This window comes from Brachycentrus maculatus, unplaced genomic scaffold, assembly GCF_059751285.1.
Source record: "Brachycentrus maculatus isolate JH-2025_06_01 unplaced genomic scaffold, ASM5975128v1 h1tg000231l, whole genome shotgun sequence".
Lineage (NCBI taxonomy): Eukaryota > Metazoa > Arthropoda > Insecta > Trichoptera > Brachycentridae > Brachycentrus > Brachycentrus maculatus.
In genome coordinates, this window is record NW_028280982.1 from 16,208 (window position 1) to 35,780 (window position 19,573).

The window sequence follows — 19,573 nt, forward strand, 5'->3', positions numbered from 1 at the left end:
ATGTTCGAATGGTGATAAAAGGAAATAATGCAAGGCATTATCGATAATATTAAGAAAGATGTGTTGATCTGGTTTGAATATGTGAGGTGAATGAGTAAAGAAAAAACAATAAAAAAGATGATATCCCAGGTTCGATTCCCAGGGAGTGTATGTGTCAAATAAATATGAGTGATTTTTCACTCTAATATTTATTCAATATTACCTAAGACTGGTACCAAAAGCTGAAAGCTGATCACATTTTCTTCAGATGTTAACGATCAAGATAACACTGCGTTTATATAATACAGTGCCCTATGCACCATCGAGTGCAGATGAGGGTTTGAAGAAGAAGAAGATATGTGAAGGAGTTCAAGTTGAAGGACATGACCACTATTTGGGAAAGGAAATAGAGAAGAAAAATTGGATACTATCAATTTAGAAGATAAATACAGGAACAGAGACAAACTTTTGTGTACGTTAATTAGCTTTTGCTAATGTGTACGAATCGTTTCAGAGTAATAAAATAATAAAAAATATATATAATTAAATTATAACTTTGTTTTAAAATCACAATAAATATTTTATTATAACTTAATTATAATGTCTACCGGTTTCGAAGCTAACCGGTATACATTATAATGAATTAATAATATGTTTTCATATAGTGTAAAGTATAGAGTTTCAAATAAAGTTATTTTTTAATTATAAAATGGAAAATCACAAAGTTATTGCTTCAAATATAAATTATAAGAAATATTTCGTTAGAACAGTTTGAGAATGTTTGAAAAACGAATTATATAAAATAAGACAATACTAAGCTTAATAAAAAGGCACCCCTTCTATGTTCCGGGTTGTAAATTTCTATGTCTACAATACAGCATCTTGTGTTTTGAATTTTTAATGCTGAATGAATGGAGGAGATTAAAACCCTTTATCTCATCATTTAAAACTAGTTTGTCTTGGTCGTTTGCATGCCGCTTCCTTGGGAAGATTCCAGATTACGTTACGTCGTTTTGAACGAGGAGCGCAATATAATGCATATCATTCAATACAATGAGAAAGGTGGTTTTAAACTGTCATTCAAACAAAGAAAAATTAATATGAAACTAGTTTTCGGAAGATGATCATTTTAAATTTCGAAATTCGTTAATTTTTCTCAGAGAGTTTGGTTTCTTCAATATCGAATTCCATATATTATATATACAAAAGAAAAAAATCAAAATGATAGATAATATAAGTGAGTTTTATTGTTATATATTCAATTAAAATGATGATATTACATTAAGAAATTCGTTAGATTTTGAGAGTACGGTTTTTTTTTGTTTTTATTCAGAATCAAATTTAATATAAATGTATGTACATCAATAAAATCTATTCCGCCTCCGTAGTGTAATGGTCAGCACGCTCGGCTACCGTTCTGGAGGACCCGGGTTCGATTCCCAGGGGGGGTAAGAATAAATATGAGTGATTTTTTCACAGTAATATTTATTCAATATTACCCTGGACTGGTACTTGAAGCGGAGGGCTGATCACCTTTCCTTCATGTGTAAACGATCAAGATAACACTGCGTTTATATGACGCAGTGCCCTATGCACCATTGGGGTGCGGATAAGGGTTTTATTATTATTATTATATCAATAAAAAGAAAATAGGAAGACCACTATGATATGTACATATTATTTTGAATGATTAGATGCGGATATATGTGGTTTTAAACCGGAAATGAAGCAAAGAAAAATTATGTTGAATACTTTTATGAAAGATGAATGGACACTTTTAATTTCGAAAATCCTTATATTTTTCAGATTGGGTTTTTGTTGGTTTCATTCCAATGATAATATTCGTAAGTGCATATAATTGTAATTTGCGTAAAGACGTGGTTTTAAACGGTTATTCAAACAAATAATAATTAAGATAAAATAAAGTTTTTGAAGGATGGATAAACATAAATTTAGAAATTCGTTTATTTTTAGAGAATTAGATCTTTGAGGGGTTTTTCCATATCATATTTAAAACATTGAAAAATATTATAGAGAAAAATCAAATTTATATTAAAAATGCATCATCACATTTGGTGGTATCTTATTTAGAAAACATGACAAGAGAATAAGACAAAGAAATAAAATATGACAAATCTTAATTGATATAATATATTAAATTCATTGTAATTACTGTATTGTATTTGCTGTATTGTTTTTAGGGATAAACATATTTGTTTTATTATTTACTATAGTATTGTCCGCCTCCGTAGTATAATGGTCAGCACGCTCGGCTACCGTTCTGGAGGTCCCGGGTTCGATTCCCACGGGGGTTAATTAAATATAAGTGATTTTTTCACTGTCATATTTATTCAATATTACCCTGGACTGGTACCTGAAGCGGAGGGCTGATCACCTTTCCTTCATGTGTAAATGACCAAGATAACACTGCGTTTATATGACGCAGTGCCCTATGCACCATTGGGGTGCGGATAAGGGTTTTATTATTATTATTTACTATATACTTTTTTAAAGATATAAAAATTGAATAAACTATAAATCATTGTGTGTAAAAGGTCGGAAGAAATATGATTAAAAAAAGCCTGGAAAACTTTGTACTCCTTGCCAAACGCTATAATATAAACGCTATAATTTCCTCTCCTTTCCTTCTCCTTCCTGCTAAATCTATTATTTTATATCATACCCTATTTTTAATCTCTGAAAGTTTTAACACACGAAAAGTAAAGTAAACAACTTAAGACTTTGATTCACAGATCTAAGAGTACAGAATTGGTGGCATTTACCTCCATGCTGCCGTTCCAAGGCAGACCGTAGTGCATGCCCACCCCTGAGGGATCGTGATGTCCTCCAGCTCCCATGTGCTCGGCCATCACGGACATCCAGTGCACTAGACCCTGAGTGGGATTCTGTCCCACCACACCTCCAGTAGAACCTGGAAATTTGAAGCAAAAAAACTAAATAATCAACCCATGATTCACAAGCAGTTCTTCTTCTGTACGTGTCATGTCAAATCCTCCTGACGTCACTATCACATGAGTTTAATTGCCCTTGTCTTAGACAGCTCTAAACAGCACCTCAACGGTCTTGATTCCCTTCCAATCTCGTATATTCTGGAGCCAGGAGATCTGCCTTCTACTCTCACCTTGTCGACCCTTTATTTTACGTTTTTCCTTAACATCTGTTTTATATATTTCGTATTTAAAAGCATCGCTAACTTTGTGGTATGGTAATATAACACTCTCCTTATTTTTTTATATATCATCAAAGATGAATAAGAATATGGAGTAAATAATATAAGAGTTTCTGCTTAATAAAAAGCTTCTTTACATCTCACCAATAGATGTCTCTAGTGAAGTTCTAGTGATTTAAGAACAAGGTTTCTAAATTGGTTCATATATACAGAACTTCCAAGAATTTGAGAAGTGTGGTTGTCAATAATGGGTAGAATTGGTGAATGTTTCACGTGTGTAAAGTGATCACTTAAACCAGCCTATGACGGTCGTCAGCCCCGTAAATGCCCAGACTTCCATATTCTTCTTCATCTTTGATGAGATGTCAAAAAATAATAAGAATATGGAAGTCTGGGCATTTACGGGGTTGACGACAGTCATAGGCTGGTTTAAGTGATCAGACTTCCATATTCTTCTTCATCTTTGATGAGTTGTCAAAAAATAACATGAACAGAAAAATAATTTGAAAATAACTCCTGTAATTGGAGATAATCCAGATTTTGTGAACAAGTATTTGGACACACTCAAAATGTTGTAAATATGACCAAATGAAGGAATAAACTTTTCGTATTGGAAATATGTTAGAATTTAACTGACTGACTAACAATCATACCGCTTCCCCGTACGCAGAGAGAATAGAACGCCATACCACTCTGTCTTTGCAAACTTTCTTCGGTTCTGGCACATTCATGCATCTCCTCATTCATACCCGCCGATTATTTCGATTCCTGTCCTGACCATTTTCAAGTTATTAGTACTAGAATCTAGGGATGAGAATAGGAAAAAAATACCTTGAGGAAGACCGGGAGGTCCTTGGCCATCAGATCCTGGGGACTGGGAGTCTGCGGCTCCCCCCTGCGCGCCGCCACTCCCGCCCCCTCCGCCGCCAACACCACCTCCGCTCCACACAAATGCAGAAGACGTCGACGACTTCTGGAAGAAACAGCCAACGATTAGACTAAATTGTGAGGGCGATTGAAACGAACAGAAAATAAAACTTAATTAAAAGTCTGGAGTTATCCATATAACAGATTTTATTAAATTGGACATTGAGCAAGGTATGTCCAAGAATTAACTTTTTTTATATCTAGATTTCCAATTGACCAGAATAACATTGAAATCAAGATGGAATCATAACTGAAAAGAAATACAAAATTAAACGTATTATATCACAAAGTAAAGTGAAAGGTTAAGACAGCATAGGAAGAAACAGCCAACGATTAGACTAAATTGTGAGGGCTATTAAAACAAACAGAAAATGAAACTAAATTGAAAGTCTGGAGTCATCCATATAACAGATTTGATTAAATTGGACATAGATCAAGATATGTCCAAGAATTAACTTTCCTTATATATAGATTTCCAATTGATCAGAATAACATTGAAATCAAGTTGGAATGAATACTGAAAAGAAACACAAAATTATACATACAAAACGTATTATATCACAAAGTAAAGTGAAAGGTAAACACAGCATAGGAAGAATGGGTAAATCCTGGCTGAAGGACCTGAAAGATCGGTCCCACTGTAGCACTATGTCACTCTTGAAAGTTGTTGCAATAAATGTAAAGATTACCATGATAAGTGACACCCTTCAATGTAATTGGCAAAAAAAAAATTAGAATTGATACTGGCTGGACATGTCAACAATGTAACATTCTTATAAGAACAAAATATATGTGATGGAAAGTTGCCATTATACCTCGTCTAGAGGTGAATCAGATCTTTCACAATTTTCATCGTCGGAGTTACTGAAGATGAATCCAGCTGGATTCCTGTTGCCAGTTGAGAACAGCATATTCCTCGGATAGACTTGAAAACCTGCGGCTGGGCAGTCAGCATCAGCAGTCACCCTTTCTCTTTTACCAAAACTGGCGAAAAAGTTCTTATACAATTGTGCTGGTAGCAGAAACGGTGGTCTAGCGCTAGTTCCAGGATAGTTGCAGCTTTGCAGCATCTCTTCAGAAAAATCTCTTTTGGGCTTCCTGGCTCCGAATCCAAATTCAAGAGGAAATTCTTTTTTGACTATATCATGAGCTGGTTGAAACATGGCTGCAAGAGTCTGATTGTTGTTTCTTACTATATCATCATTATTCATCGATCTTTCTTCTTGGACCATACTTGGATGGTCGTTTTCCAAATCGCTCTCGTTCGCAGTGTCCAGTGAATTAGAAATGCTAGTACCACAACTGTTTTGATCATCTTCCATCGCGTCTCTTTGTTTGACTGTTTGGAGATTCATCTTTGGTATTAGGTTGTTGGTGGCAGTAGTTTTGGCTTTATCGTTGATTGCGTCAAGAATGCTTCTGGGATGATTTCTTTCCAAGATTGCTGATCGATTCTGAGCACCGAGGAAATGCATTGAGGCTGCAGCCGAGAGAGTTAGTGACATCAAAAAGCTTTTGGTCGCTATATTTTAAAAATTGATTTAAGACTTTGGCACCGTTATCGATTCTTATAAGTACGAACTAGCTTTAGGGGTTTTTATTTAGTGGTTCACTTAATTTAAATAGTGGGAATTAGTTTAGATACAAGAATATTATTTATATTTAGGGCTTAATTATTTAATGTATCAAGGAAAATAGTAATTTCTTAAAATTATTTAGGTATTTTAGGAACTTTCGTTTGCATTGAATGAGGATATTATTTCACTTTTTGTTCTTTTCGATATTTTCTTTCATTCTTCTGATTTCACGACACGTTTCATTAATAAATGAAAAGTCTATTTAAATTCTAGAAAAAAAAAACAATACCACATTTTACATTTATTATTCATCATACGTTTGTTAAAAAAAACAGTTTTATTTATTTGCTGGTAAGATTGATCAATATATTTAAAAAAAAAAAACTAAATAAAAAAATAAAATAATTGTAAAAACATACATTTTCGTTCATTTCAATAGCGTTATACTTAATTTTAATCCACGATAAAGATCTCTGCTAATTAAAAAAAACTTATTTAAATTAACCATTTAGATTAGGTACCAAAAAGTAGTAGTGTGGTTGTCAATGGTTGGTTGAATGGATGTTACATTTTACTGTTGTTGATGTGAATGTTACTGATCACTTATGTATCACTAATTGTGGGTGTTTCACCAAAGAAGTCGATCACTCAAACCAGCCTACGACAGGACAATACCCAGATTTCCATTTTTTTCTTCATCTTTGTTGAAATATCAAGACAAGGAGAGGGTTACGCAAAGATTTACCTAGTATTTTAATTAAAGCTTCCGTAAACAAATACATTTTAATTGATCAATACTGTTTCCTTATTATATTTAAGTTTTGTACTGACATCTTTGGTGGAACAGCATTTTATACAATAAAACAACAACTATATAGTTTTCATCATCTGACCAGTCTGGTGATGTCGGTAATGACGAAATCCGGTCACTGGCAAAAAAAACAAACGTACTACTCGGCTGTCCAAACTTAAAACACAGTAAGGGACATTTTTTTGTAGTACGTTTTTTTTGCATTTTTGGACTGAGTAGAATCTACTTAGTACAAAAATGCAAAAAAAAAAGTACTACAAAAAAATGTCCCTTACTGTGTTTTGAGTTTGGACAGCCGTACTACTACTACTACTACTATTGCCATCACGCCGTTTCTCCGCAGGGGTAGGCAGAGAGGATGGAACGCCACACTCTTCTGTCCTGACATGTACTCCTCTTTTCCTTCACATCCATACATCTAGTCATACGTGCCCTCCGATTACACAGATGTATGTTTTGTTATATATTCTGTTTCCTTTCCAGTTCAATTTCAGAGTTTTAAATGGCTTATTAAATAATATTTTTACACACCCTGATTTTTTTAAATAAAATACGTAATTGCTAAATTGCTCCTTGCCATCATATCAATTACGAAACGTGTAATAATACTAAAGTCATTATGACGATTCACGTAATTACGTAAATTACATACAATGACATGATATCACGTAATTGAATCAAAACAAATCTGCCACCAGGTAATCACTGGGAATCACATCATTCCCCGATGACATTAAATGCAGTATGTTGAGGTAAAAGTCCTTAATTATTAATTGCACCTTTAAAAAAATTCAACCCCTTTCTTGTTTAAAAAAAAAGGAAATAAAATATGTAAAGATTTGGCGTTTAATTTGTAGAACTACATTTTAATTTATATATTAAATGTTAAAATCAAACATGGATTTTTTAAGTGTATTCAATTGTGTTTTATTGCTGAAAACACATAAAAATAAATTATTTTGTTACAACAACATTTGGTGACAATTTAGTAGACTCGAAAAATTAGTGTTTGATTTCAATATATAATATTTAAACAGCAAATATTACAAAAAAATATATAATTCAAGTTTTACTCGGTAAATACCACTTTCTTGAAACCCATTGTGACACGTGTTTCGGTATATTTTGCATAATTTTCATACACCGTAAAATGATGCGGAATGCATCGAAACACATATCAAAACATATTTTAAGAAATTGTGGTATTTTCATCATTCAAACCCTTATCCCCTCTCCAATGGTGCATAGGGCACTACATCATACAAACGCAGTATCTTGATCGTTAACATACGAAGGAAAGGTGATCAGCCCTCCGCTTCAGGTACCAGTCCAGGGTAATATGGAATAAATATTGGAGTGAAAAAATCACTTATATTTATTTGACCCCCTCTGGGAATCGAACCTGGGACCTCCAGAACGGTAGCCGAGCGTGCTGACCATTACACTACGGAATTGTGGTATTTACCAAGTAAAAATTAAATAAAAATTGAAAAGATATTACCAGGGCTTTTTTTCATATTTATATATGTAATTCATCAAAATTATAATATACGGTAGTGTAATGAATATCTAAATGACATTTGATTACATATATTTTAGTATAAAGCTTGCATATGTCGTGAATTTTAGGACCTCTTTCGTTTAAAAAAAAAGCCATGGATATTACCACAAAGTGACTGCCGAATCAATAAAAGAAAAAAAATATACGCGAATATAAATTTATTATTAATTATTCAAATACTGAATTACTCGCCCTACCGATAATAAATTAAATTATCTAACTAACTAACCAACATACAGCCTCTCCGCACGGGTAGGCAGAGAAAAACGGTTGACACTCCAATCTGTCTTCGCAAAATCTTCGGCTTTTTTTAACATTCATGCATATCGTCCTACACACCCGTCGATATAAATGGACAATGCTCAGAAAAACAAATAAAATAAAATAAATTAAAATAAAATAACTTAGAACTTTTTAAAACTACTTTATCTTAACAAATGCATTAAAAATAACAAAATCACAATGATTCTATGAATAAATACGCCACTTTCTAAGCAAGATAAAGTCACTTCTTATAAAATCGATTGAATACTCACAAAAGCAAATAAAAGACGGTCGTTCACTCAAACGGAGAGAAAACGTCCGAGTATTCAATTTTTTGCGGAAACTTTGTCGCGTGTCCAAGTTGCGACTTTTAACAGTAACATTTTGCGAAAAAAGCCGCCTGCAGCTCTTTGCTTGGAAGCCCGCAAAAAATGTGCCAAATGATACACTGTCACCAGCAAAAAGGTGCTATTAGTAATTTGAATAAGTTTGATCGTGATGTGTAATTGAAAGGAGCTTTTGTAGGAGTGATTTTATTTTGATGATGTGAAATTCGAGTTCAGTGCAACAATAGGGTATGCATTTCATAATTACTTAACCCTTTGGCTGCCGAAATCCGATATATCGGCTTTTGATATTCTAGTGAGAAATACCGGATCGGTCGGATCTGACATCATGATTTATAAAAGTATCAGAAACATTTTGTACATTTTTGACATCTCAAAAAAGATGAAGAAAAAAATGGAAGTCTGGGCATTAACAGGGCTTACAACCATCATAGGCTAAGTAAAATGATTACTTTACACACATTCATCGGTCAAATTTTAAGCTAAAATAAATTGAAATCATGTTTTCAAACGTTTCTCAAGTGTGTGAATATAATCCAGGATTCGAACCTCATATATAAATGAAGAAAGCTTCTGCTAAATAAAAGCTTTTATCATCCCGTCATAGATGGCTATTGTGAACTCGCGCATACAGTGTAACGAGTTTGGTCAATACATCTATTAAAAAAAAAACAAGTTTTCAGTTTCAGAATTTGAGTAGTGTGGTTGTCAATCATGGGTAGAATTGGCGAATGTTACAAGTATGCAAAGTGATCACTTGACCAAGCCTATGACGGTTGTTAACTCTGTAAATGGCCCTATTCTTCTTCATCTATGTTGAGATGTCGAAAAAATAATATTTATTAGCTGCCTATTACGGAAATTTTCCTTGCCTATTACGTACAAGGATTTATAGCAAATTTTGTTTATATATATATATATATATATATATATATATATATATATATATATATATATTTATATATATATATATATTTATTTTTATATATATATATATATATATATATATATATATATATATATATATATATATATATATATATATATATATATATATATATATATATATATATATATATATATATATATATATATATATATATATATCTAAAAATTATAGTAAATGAGTTAAGCAAATAATAAACGAATGAAGTTCATCCCAAGGAACAATACAATAGACACAATGGATTCATCAATATCTTATGTCAATGAAGATTTGTCACATAGTTCATTTATTCGACTTGTCATATTTTCAAATTAAGACACCACTAAATTTGATGGATCTTTATGCCCTATCGCCTCATCAATTTTTATCAACTGTTCACCTTCTTTTACACATTTTGTTTCCAATTCGAATCTTTCTTTTTAGAAATTATCTATATATATATCTATATATATATATATATATATATATATATATATATATATATATATATATATATATATATATATACATATATATATATATATATATATATATATATATATATATATATATATATATATATATATATATATATATATATATATATATATATATATATATATATATATATATATATATATATATATATATATATATATATATATATATATATATATATATATATATATATATATATATATATATATATATATATATATATATATATATATATATATATATATATATATATATATATATATATATATATATATATATATATATATATATATATATATATATATATATATATATATATCTAAAAATTATAGTAAATGAGTTAAGCAAATAATAAACGAATGAAGTTCATCCCAAGGAACAATACAATAGACACAATGGATTCATCAATATCTTATGTCAATGAAGATTTGTCACATAGTTCATTTATTCGACTTGTCATATTTTCAAATTAAGACACCACTAAATTTGATGGATCTTTATGCCCTATCGCCTCATCAATTTTTATCAACTGTTCACCTTCTTTTACACATTTTGTTTCCAATTCGAATCTTTCTTTTTAGAAATTTTGACATACCCACACTAAATAAGGGATTGATCGCGGTATTTTTAGAACAGTTACCTAAAAAGTTCCCGTACCCAAAGGGTCAAGCCAGAGAGGAGAATTCAACAAAGCGCGCAAATGTCATTAGGGTGATATTTAATGATGATAGCTATAATGACAGCTCATATCTCGACTGCATGTGATGCATTTTATTGCACATTTCGTTATCATCCAGATAAAAGGTTAAATGCACGTTGCATTTTGAAAAATATTTTTTAACTAATTCTGCTTCAAATTCAAAAAGAAGCTTTGATTTGTCGATAAATTTCTGAAAGTTTAATTTGTTGACGAATGTCTGAAAGCTAAATATGAGTCCATTGACTTCTTTGTCACTGTTCAAAATAATTACATGGTTTTAATCGAACTTTTATCGCGTATTCACAAGTCTTGTTAATTTTATAAATCTTATTTAACTTATTAACTAACCATCACGCCTCTCTCAAGCAGGGGTAGGCAGAGAGAATAGAAAGCCACACCATTCCGTTTTAGAAAAACAGCCTCACCGCTTCCGAATTAATTCATCACCTCATACATACCCGCCGACTATACCGACTCCTGACCTATACCAAGTTTTCTTCGGTCTACCTCTGCTATTGAGATATGTCAAGATATCAATAGTAAAAAAAATATTGGATAAATAATCAATACTCTTGATTAAGCCACATTCATAAATATACATATAAGGTGAACAGGTGAAAATTATGAAAATTTTCTTCCCAGTTATACTAAATTGTCAAAATTTTATTTTCTTAAAAAAAACTAAACTTATTAAACTTTTAATGTGGACACACTCAATTTTTTTAAACTTATAAATATTTTTCTTTTTAAAAAGCAAGTCACAAAATACCTCAGGTTTTTTTTCAAGATCCCAGCGTAGGTACACAACGTAAAAAACTACCTTGCCAGTATAACTAATCCCATTTGCTTGAATTAAGCTTTGGAGTATTTTTTAAGTACAGATAAAACATTATTTTTCGTAGAAACTCTCTGAAAAGGTCGTTATCGATCTGAAAATCGATTAAGTACACTGGGAAGTTAGTTCCTGATTTTAACGCTCCATCACAAGTGGCGCTAAGATCGAAATTCCACATTTTTTTCATCCCCGTTTCCCACTGAACGGTCTATCTAGGTTTTTTCGGCGGCGACTGTATCCTATCTTATTATTCACAAGACTTTTCAATCTATTTTGACTCTTTCAATTTACAGACGCGAAAGAGAATGTCATCGCACTTCACAATCGAGCTTCTTTGATGCATTTTCCCGTCGACAGGTTTTCGGGTTTGACAAATACATCGGCCGGGCAAAAAACGGTGTCGGTCAAATTCTGAAAGTTTATTACTGTTGCATTTTTTGAGAGTCGAGTGTGTGATTTTTTTACATCTTTTTAATGCTCCAATTGAACTAGAACATGACTCGAATTGAGAGACAATATTTTGAGAGTCTTGCAATTTTTAGGTCACGAATTCGAGTCATTTATTCGGAGTAATTTATATTTACTTTTCAACATAGATGAAGCACAATATAACAGTCTAGATTTGTACAAGATTTCCTGGCAAATACTTGCACACAAATCTAGGTTTTTCTCATTTTTTAAAACATCGCAACATAAATGAAGAAATATATGTAAGTCTGGGTATTCAGGGTATTTTTGACATGTCATAGACTGGTTGAGTGATCGCTTTAAATACGTGTAATATTCACCATTTTATCTACGATTAAAAACCACGGTACACAATTTTTTGGAACTCGTAGATAAATATACAGATATAATAAAATAATAAAACCCTTATCCGCACCCAATGGTGCATAGGGCACTGCTTCATATAAACGCAGTGTTATCTTGATCGTTTACACATGAAGGAAAGATGATCAGCCTTCCGCTTCAGGTACCAGTCCAGGGTAATATTGAATAAATATTACAGTGAAAAAATCACTAATATTTATTTGACCCAGATACAGATAATATAATAAACAGATAGCTATAAAATAACTTACTTAAATATTTTGCGATTTAAATTAAACCTACACTTTTTTCTAGTACGATTCTTGTGTGATCAATAATATTGTCACTAATAATACTTTGTATAAATAAATCAATATTTTTAAAGAATGATTTTATATTTTCAGTTAAAATATAATAGCAAATTAAATATTAAGCCTATTTACCGAATTTCAAAACTAAACTGATTTTACTAGTATGATTTTCGTAAAAACACAATTTTAGTCACTAATATATGTACGTAATACCATGTATTTTATATCATGGTCGATTTATGAAACAATTTGATTTTTTTTAAGGAATGATTAAAACCATCAATTATATCTACATACTAAGCTAACTATTTAGGCAAAACTATTTTTTTTACTATTCCAATAAGAACACAATTATTTCAGTTAAAATACCTACGTAATACTTTATATTTGGTAGCACGGACTAATTTTATTCAATTAAGTTTTTTTATGAATACATTAATATTATTTTAGCAATGATAGATTACGTTACATAAAAAGGAGAAAATTATTTGATCACAATATAAATTTTCACTCATACCATGAAAAAAAAATTTGGATACAATTTTTCAAAACCATATCTAAGCCACAGCCTTCAATTTATACTAACACGTAATTAAACACAAAATTTTAAATAAGCACTTAAAAAAAATAGCTTAAATCAATTTAAAAAAAATAATTAATAACCATCCTCATGTTATATCATTAAAAATATTTTTGTATAGTTTGTCATCTTGGTTCATTTATTTATTTTGAAAAAAATTATTCGGGAGAGCGGTTTAAACTTGAGCCTTATTCTCACATAAGTATGGTAAAGTACGCAAGGGTTAAATATTTTTATGAAATACGCAATCCTTCACAAAAAATATAAAAATATAAGTTGGTAAAACAAACATTGTTTAAATATAATTAATCAAAATTTCACTTATAACGAGATAAAAAAAATAGCACTGCACTGAAATTTATTTGGCCCATTATTCTTAGTGGTATTTAATTAAAAACTCTAAACCGCTTAGTGAAAATATGAACGAAACCGGAACCGTAAGTGGACAAAGGAAAAAAAGATAGACGTCGAACAAAAGCGGAAATGAAAACACAACTGGCGTCGCGGCGCTAGATTTACATGCACTTCTGCAATACACTTGCACCGCTAATGTGTATACAGCCTTAATACTAAGCCTTCCGTATCAAAGTAATTAGCGCCAATGTAGATCAAATAGAAAGGTCAAGACGTAAAGTTATTTTCTTCTTAATGGTGGGAAAAAGTTTACGTAAAAATTGAACAGTTAAATTGATAAATTGTATCAAATGTTAATAGTAAAAATTGATGACATTTTTCGAAATATTTACTTGAATAAAAAGTAAATGAATATTATTAAAATTCATATAAGGACCATATTTTTATGAGTCAAGACGTAAAGTTATTTTCTTCTTAAGGGTGGGAAAAAGTTTACGTAAAAATTGAGCAATGAAATTTATTCATTATATCATATGTTAATTGTAAAAATTGATGACATTACTCGAAAAATTTACTTGAATAAACAGAACATGAATATTATTGAAATTCATATATGGACCATATTTTAATGAGTTCACATCACGATTTAATTTCTTTTGCACTAATTTGAGGTTGATTTAGTATTTTTCTTTAAGTTTTGATAGGTGATTGTATGTTTAATTTTTATATGGTTGAATTCTTACACTCTAAAAAAATGATCTCATAAATAAATGGACTGTAATAATTTATAAATTATGTTGGCTTTAAAACACCTTTTCATCAAAGTAACAGTATAATAAAATAAAAAAATTTAAAAAAATGCGAGTATGGTAAATTATTTAAAAAAACAATAATATTTAACACTCAAATAATAGACTTAAAAATAACGTTATTAAAAAAATAAAATATTATAAATACGAGTACAAAAGTAGTGTGATTAAATTATTTTTTCGATATTTTTTTTTGATATTATGAAATTCGTTATTGGTTTTCGTTAGTTAGTTTTATGCTTTTAATAAGGTTAATAAACCAATTTCCCGCGTTTCTTAGTTGCAATTTAGTCAATCCAAATAATATGTAAGACACCAACACAGGACTGTTTAAACACTGGAGCGCCGCACACAAAGAAACACCATTCACACTGATGGGGGGTAGTTCGTTAGTGTGGGAAACCACTTAGCGTTGAGATTTTCAAATGTTTACCCGCCAAATCAGCAAAAGATGCAAAAACGGCGCGAAAGCGACCGAAATACGGCAAAAAACGCCGCGTGAACCCGAAACGGTTATAAAATATCGATCAAAAATAACTATGTCATACGTTGCACGCGAAATAACACAAAAAATCTTATAAAATACATTGTTTTTAAAGCTAGCATCGCAATTTAAACGCGATTGTTTGAAATTATTGTTGAAACGTTGTTTTTGAAAGGTTTTTTTAGTGGTTTTGACTATTTTACAGTTTTAAGCCTCTTCATGTTGGAAAACCGCGAGAAAAACACAGTTTTCCCAGTGCGAGCTTTCTTCTTGCTGGTTTTTGCTAGACTGCTTCTTTAGACTCGGCTGCACACACATGCATGCCGTGCACCCATACGATCGCACTCACACACACACGGGATGCACAAGAAAACTCGGTGCATACTGAAGAAATTCTAGTATTGGTGAAGGCTGTATTAAGAATCTTGAGGGTGGTCGCGAAAAACGCTCGACCCGAAGAAAATATTGGTTTTTATTTTTGGCAGCGTTTTATTAAAACTTTTTTTTTGTGAAACGTTATTTTAATCATGGACCTTTTTAAAATCATATTAAATAGAATGTACATATGTATATACCATATGAGATTAAGAGACTTTTACACTTTATCTCAATGGTTAGAAAAAATATGAATAAAAAGGGATGTGTGTGTATGTGTATGAATTTATTACATTAAATTAACATCTGTTTATATTAATCACATTTAAAAATTCAATAAATTTTTATTCTGTTAAAATTTATTTTACTAAATGCATATTCCATATGAGTGTAAGCATTTTATCGCAATGTTTATATTAAAAATGTGTATGTGTTTGTATATGCTACACTGCCCTACCTTTGCAAACATTCTTCGCCTCTTCTAAATTCCACATCTCTTCAAAAATACCCGCCGAATATATTGACTCCTGACCTAACCCTTTCAATTTGACATACGTAATCTACTTATATGTAAATGGTTAATGTATTTTCACCTACTGATAAAAAATGTTTTTCTTAAAACTAACCGTGTTTACATAAACAAATTCAAAAAGTAGCCTTATAGAAGTATTTTTACTTTTATACATAAAATTGATAGCATTGAATTTGCACAGTTTCATTAATTGATATAACTTGCCGACATATTTCTGAATTTTTCTTATTCAAAAAAGTTTTATTTTATTTTGTATGGTGCATGCGGAGTTTTGCGAAAAGCGCGTCATTTTACTGCACTTTTCCAAGACGTTCGTCATGCTAGTGTTGGTATCAGGAACTGGGTAAGGCTTTGGGGGTGTGTGCGAAGGCTCTAGCGTGTGTGCTGATACACCTGTCTGTTATTCTTTGGGAAAAATATTTTCCCAAAACATATCGATGCCTGAAAACTAAAATATTTCAGCGAGTTCCTGAATCTGAAAACTCTAAAAGGGAATATTGATTTTCTGTGTGGTGTATTTATTATATTCAAGTACATTGCTGTTTGATGGCGATATATAAAACGGGACAAAATTTAAGTATGCGCATTATAATAAAAAATATGACCGGTTTGCGCAGTAATTTATTGAAATATTTATTTATTTTTGACATCTCAACATAGATGGAGAAAATATGGAAATTTTGGCATTTACAGGGCTTACGACTTGTCAAAAATTAGAGTCATGTGGTTGACAATCATGGGTAGAATTATATTTCACTTATTGTTTCGGCATTTAATTTGTGGTACGACATGTTAAAATTATTAAAGAAAACACTTGTTTTTATATCACTTATGACTACTAGTTTCGGAAGTTAAGCTTCCATCCTCAGGTCCAAATTTAAACTAAAACACAACTAACTAACCATCACGCCGCTTCCCCGTAGGGGTAGGCAGAGAGAATAGAGCGCCACACCACTCTGTCCTTGCAAACATTCTTCGCCTCTTCCACGTTCACGCATCTCCTCATACATACCCGCCGATTGTTACGACTCCTAACCTGACCACTTTCAAGTATTTGGCATACCTGATAGTGCCATGTTTTTCTCGGTCTTCCTCTGCTTCTTTTCCCAATAACATTCGCCTCATATATTTGTTTTACCGTTCTTTCCTCACTCATTCGTTCTACGTGTCCAAACCATCTCAACACACCTTTCTTAATTTTATCGATAATGCAAATCTCAGCTTTGCATTCCTTCCTTATTTCACTATTCGCACATCTATCATACATCGTTTTGTCGCATATTCTTCTGAGAGATCGCATTTCGACTGCATTCAGTCTACTTTCATCCTTCTTTTGCTAACTCCATGTTTCACTTCCATACATTAGAGTTGGAACCAGGACTCCGTTGTGCACTGCCAATCGCTAAACTATAAACGATAAACTAAAACATAATTAATAATAAACTGTTATGTAAATAAGGAGATGAGTAAGTCAGTAGAATTATAATTGTTACGCGTGTGTAAAGTGAATACTTCTTTGTTGAGATGTCAAAAATGTAAATTAAATAATGCGTGTGGAAACTCAGATTTGTGAACATGTGTTTGGATATACTCAAAATGCTGTGAATATATTTATTGTCACACTTTCGGAACACAAATGTATAAAAATTAAAAACAACGATATTCGTTATTTATTATTATAAAAACAAAGAAACTACGATCTGTTTTTTGATAATGCAATTAATATGTTTTATAAATCAAAAGCATATTTTGTGTAACGGTTTTTTTTAAATATTTTTTTAGAAATACATGTCGCTCACTCCTTTCAAGAACGTCATAAATCAAAAATCGTCAATTTTCAGTTGTGCATGTTTTCGGAATGCCCAGAATATGTACTATATTCCAGCAAAAGCGGCATATTTTTTACTTAATATTTACCCGCTACAGGGCAGAAAGTGTTGTTTTTGCATTTTCAAGAAAAGGCATTGTTTAATTATTATTTTTTTTAATAAACTAATATTTTTCAAATGGAGACAAAACCTACAGGTTATACCTAAAAAGATCTGTAGCACATTAAAGAGTTCAGTAAGAGGCTTGATATTTATTTTTAATACATTGTATTATATTTTTAAAAATTAAAAACGTTCTCCTGAAAAATCAAGTTTTTTTTAATTTATGACGTTCTTGAAAGGAGTGAGCGATGTATATTTTACAAATTTTAAATTTATTATTTATTTGGTAAATACCTCAAATTTATAAAATATTTTTCGAATATCTTTTTAAAATACAAGAAGATAGATTATTTCAAGTAATATAGAAAAATACATACAAATTGACCACATAAAAACAATCCCTTGATATTTTCAAATCCAAACGTACAAATTTTAAAAATACAATTTTATGATAAAAAAAAGCGTGGAGCTTACGATGAACAAGAAGTAGAAGAATCCTTCACCGAAAAATTGCTTCGGAAACATAGACCAGATTAGCAACCAGTCAACATGCAGATGGTATGTAATCGTTTTTGACATTAATCTGATTAATATTAAGAAGTACATGTAGGGATATTATATTAGTTATTTTGTCAATTATAATATACAATTGTAAATCAAAAAATGAATGCGTTAAATATTGATATTAATTATCATTACTAGGTACAGTTGCAAAAGTAAAATGAAAAGTATTTGAAACGGCATCATACTTATATTCAATCCATTTGATCAAGTTAAATAAGGGATTTAATTAATAATTCTAAAATTCCACCGTACGTTACTTCAAACCTTGATTCGACCATTTCAGCGTAGATTATTTCAAGTTCCAATGATCGGGTCCAAAGAACCGGTCCAACGAACCAGTGCATTGAACAGATACAAATAATAGGTCCAACGAACAAGTTCATTTAGTCAAATTGTTGTAATTTAAATACGCTATGTAAAGACAAATGATATTGTGATTGTATAAGAATGTTACAAATATCGGTATATTGTTTTTATTTTTATTTTAATAGAAACAATTTTTTTCTTTAAATTTCACTTGGTAATCACCACTTTTTCTTAAAATCTATTTTGACTCGTGTTTCAATGCATTAAGCTTCATTATTAAACACGTTTTTTGTTTGTATAATAATGCAGAATGTATCGAAATACGTGTCGCCATAGATTTTTTTAAATAGCGGTATTTACCAAGTGAACTTAAGATTAAAAATTAACTATATTAGGTAGGTCCATAAAACCTGTACTTTTTTCGATGGAATAGAGAGTCTTACACATACATAGAAGTAAAAAAGACCACTTTTTAACCTTTTTGGGAGATAAAAAGACCTATAGTGCACTCACATCGGTAAAAGAACAGTAAAATATTACATCGAAAGGGATAGAAGGGGATGGATATAGACAATACACGCGAAAAATGTTCAACAGAAGAAAGAGACGAAAGAAAAAAATAATGTCTCGCCATGCACTACATATCCTGTGCAATATACTTATTCAAGAATTGACTTAAATATTTAATATTAATCTTATAAATTTTGCGCACTTAAGAAAAAGGGTTAAATAATGATAAGAGGTAAGAAATATTTTCAATAGCGATGAAAAAACCTTTCGAAATATGCTTACGGCTCTAAAATATTTGAGTTTCTTCCAAGATATGTCTTGGAAAATATGATTTTTTAAAACAGTATGAAAACTCATCGAAATGTTTTTTTTTCTTTGCATTTATTAAGGGCC

The 19,573-nt window shown here is 30.9% G+C and overlaps 1 protein-coding gene across 1 annotated transcript in view; it reads right to left on the reverse strand.

Moving 5' to 3' along the window:
- Nucleotides 1–2,726: 2,726 nt before the first annotated feature.
- LOC148306682 (uncharacterized) overlaps nucleotides 2,727–19,573 on the reverse strand; it is a 126,449-nt gene continuing 109,602 nt past the window's right edge. The window contains exons 3-4 of the mRNA XM_088264549.1: nucleotides 4,001–4,142; nucleotides 2,727–2,911 (exon numbers count right to left, since the gene is read on the reverse strand). Coding sequence (XP_088120675.1) covers nucleotides 2,727–2,911; nucleotides 4,001–4,142 — 327 coding nt within the window. The remainder of the gene's footprint in view (nucleotides 2,912–4,000; nucleotides 4,143–19,573) is intronic.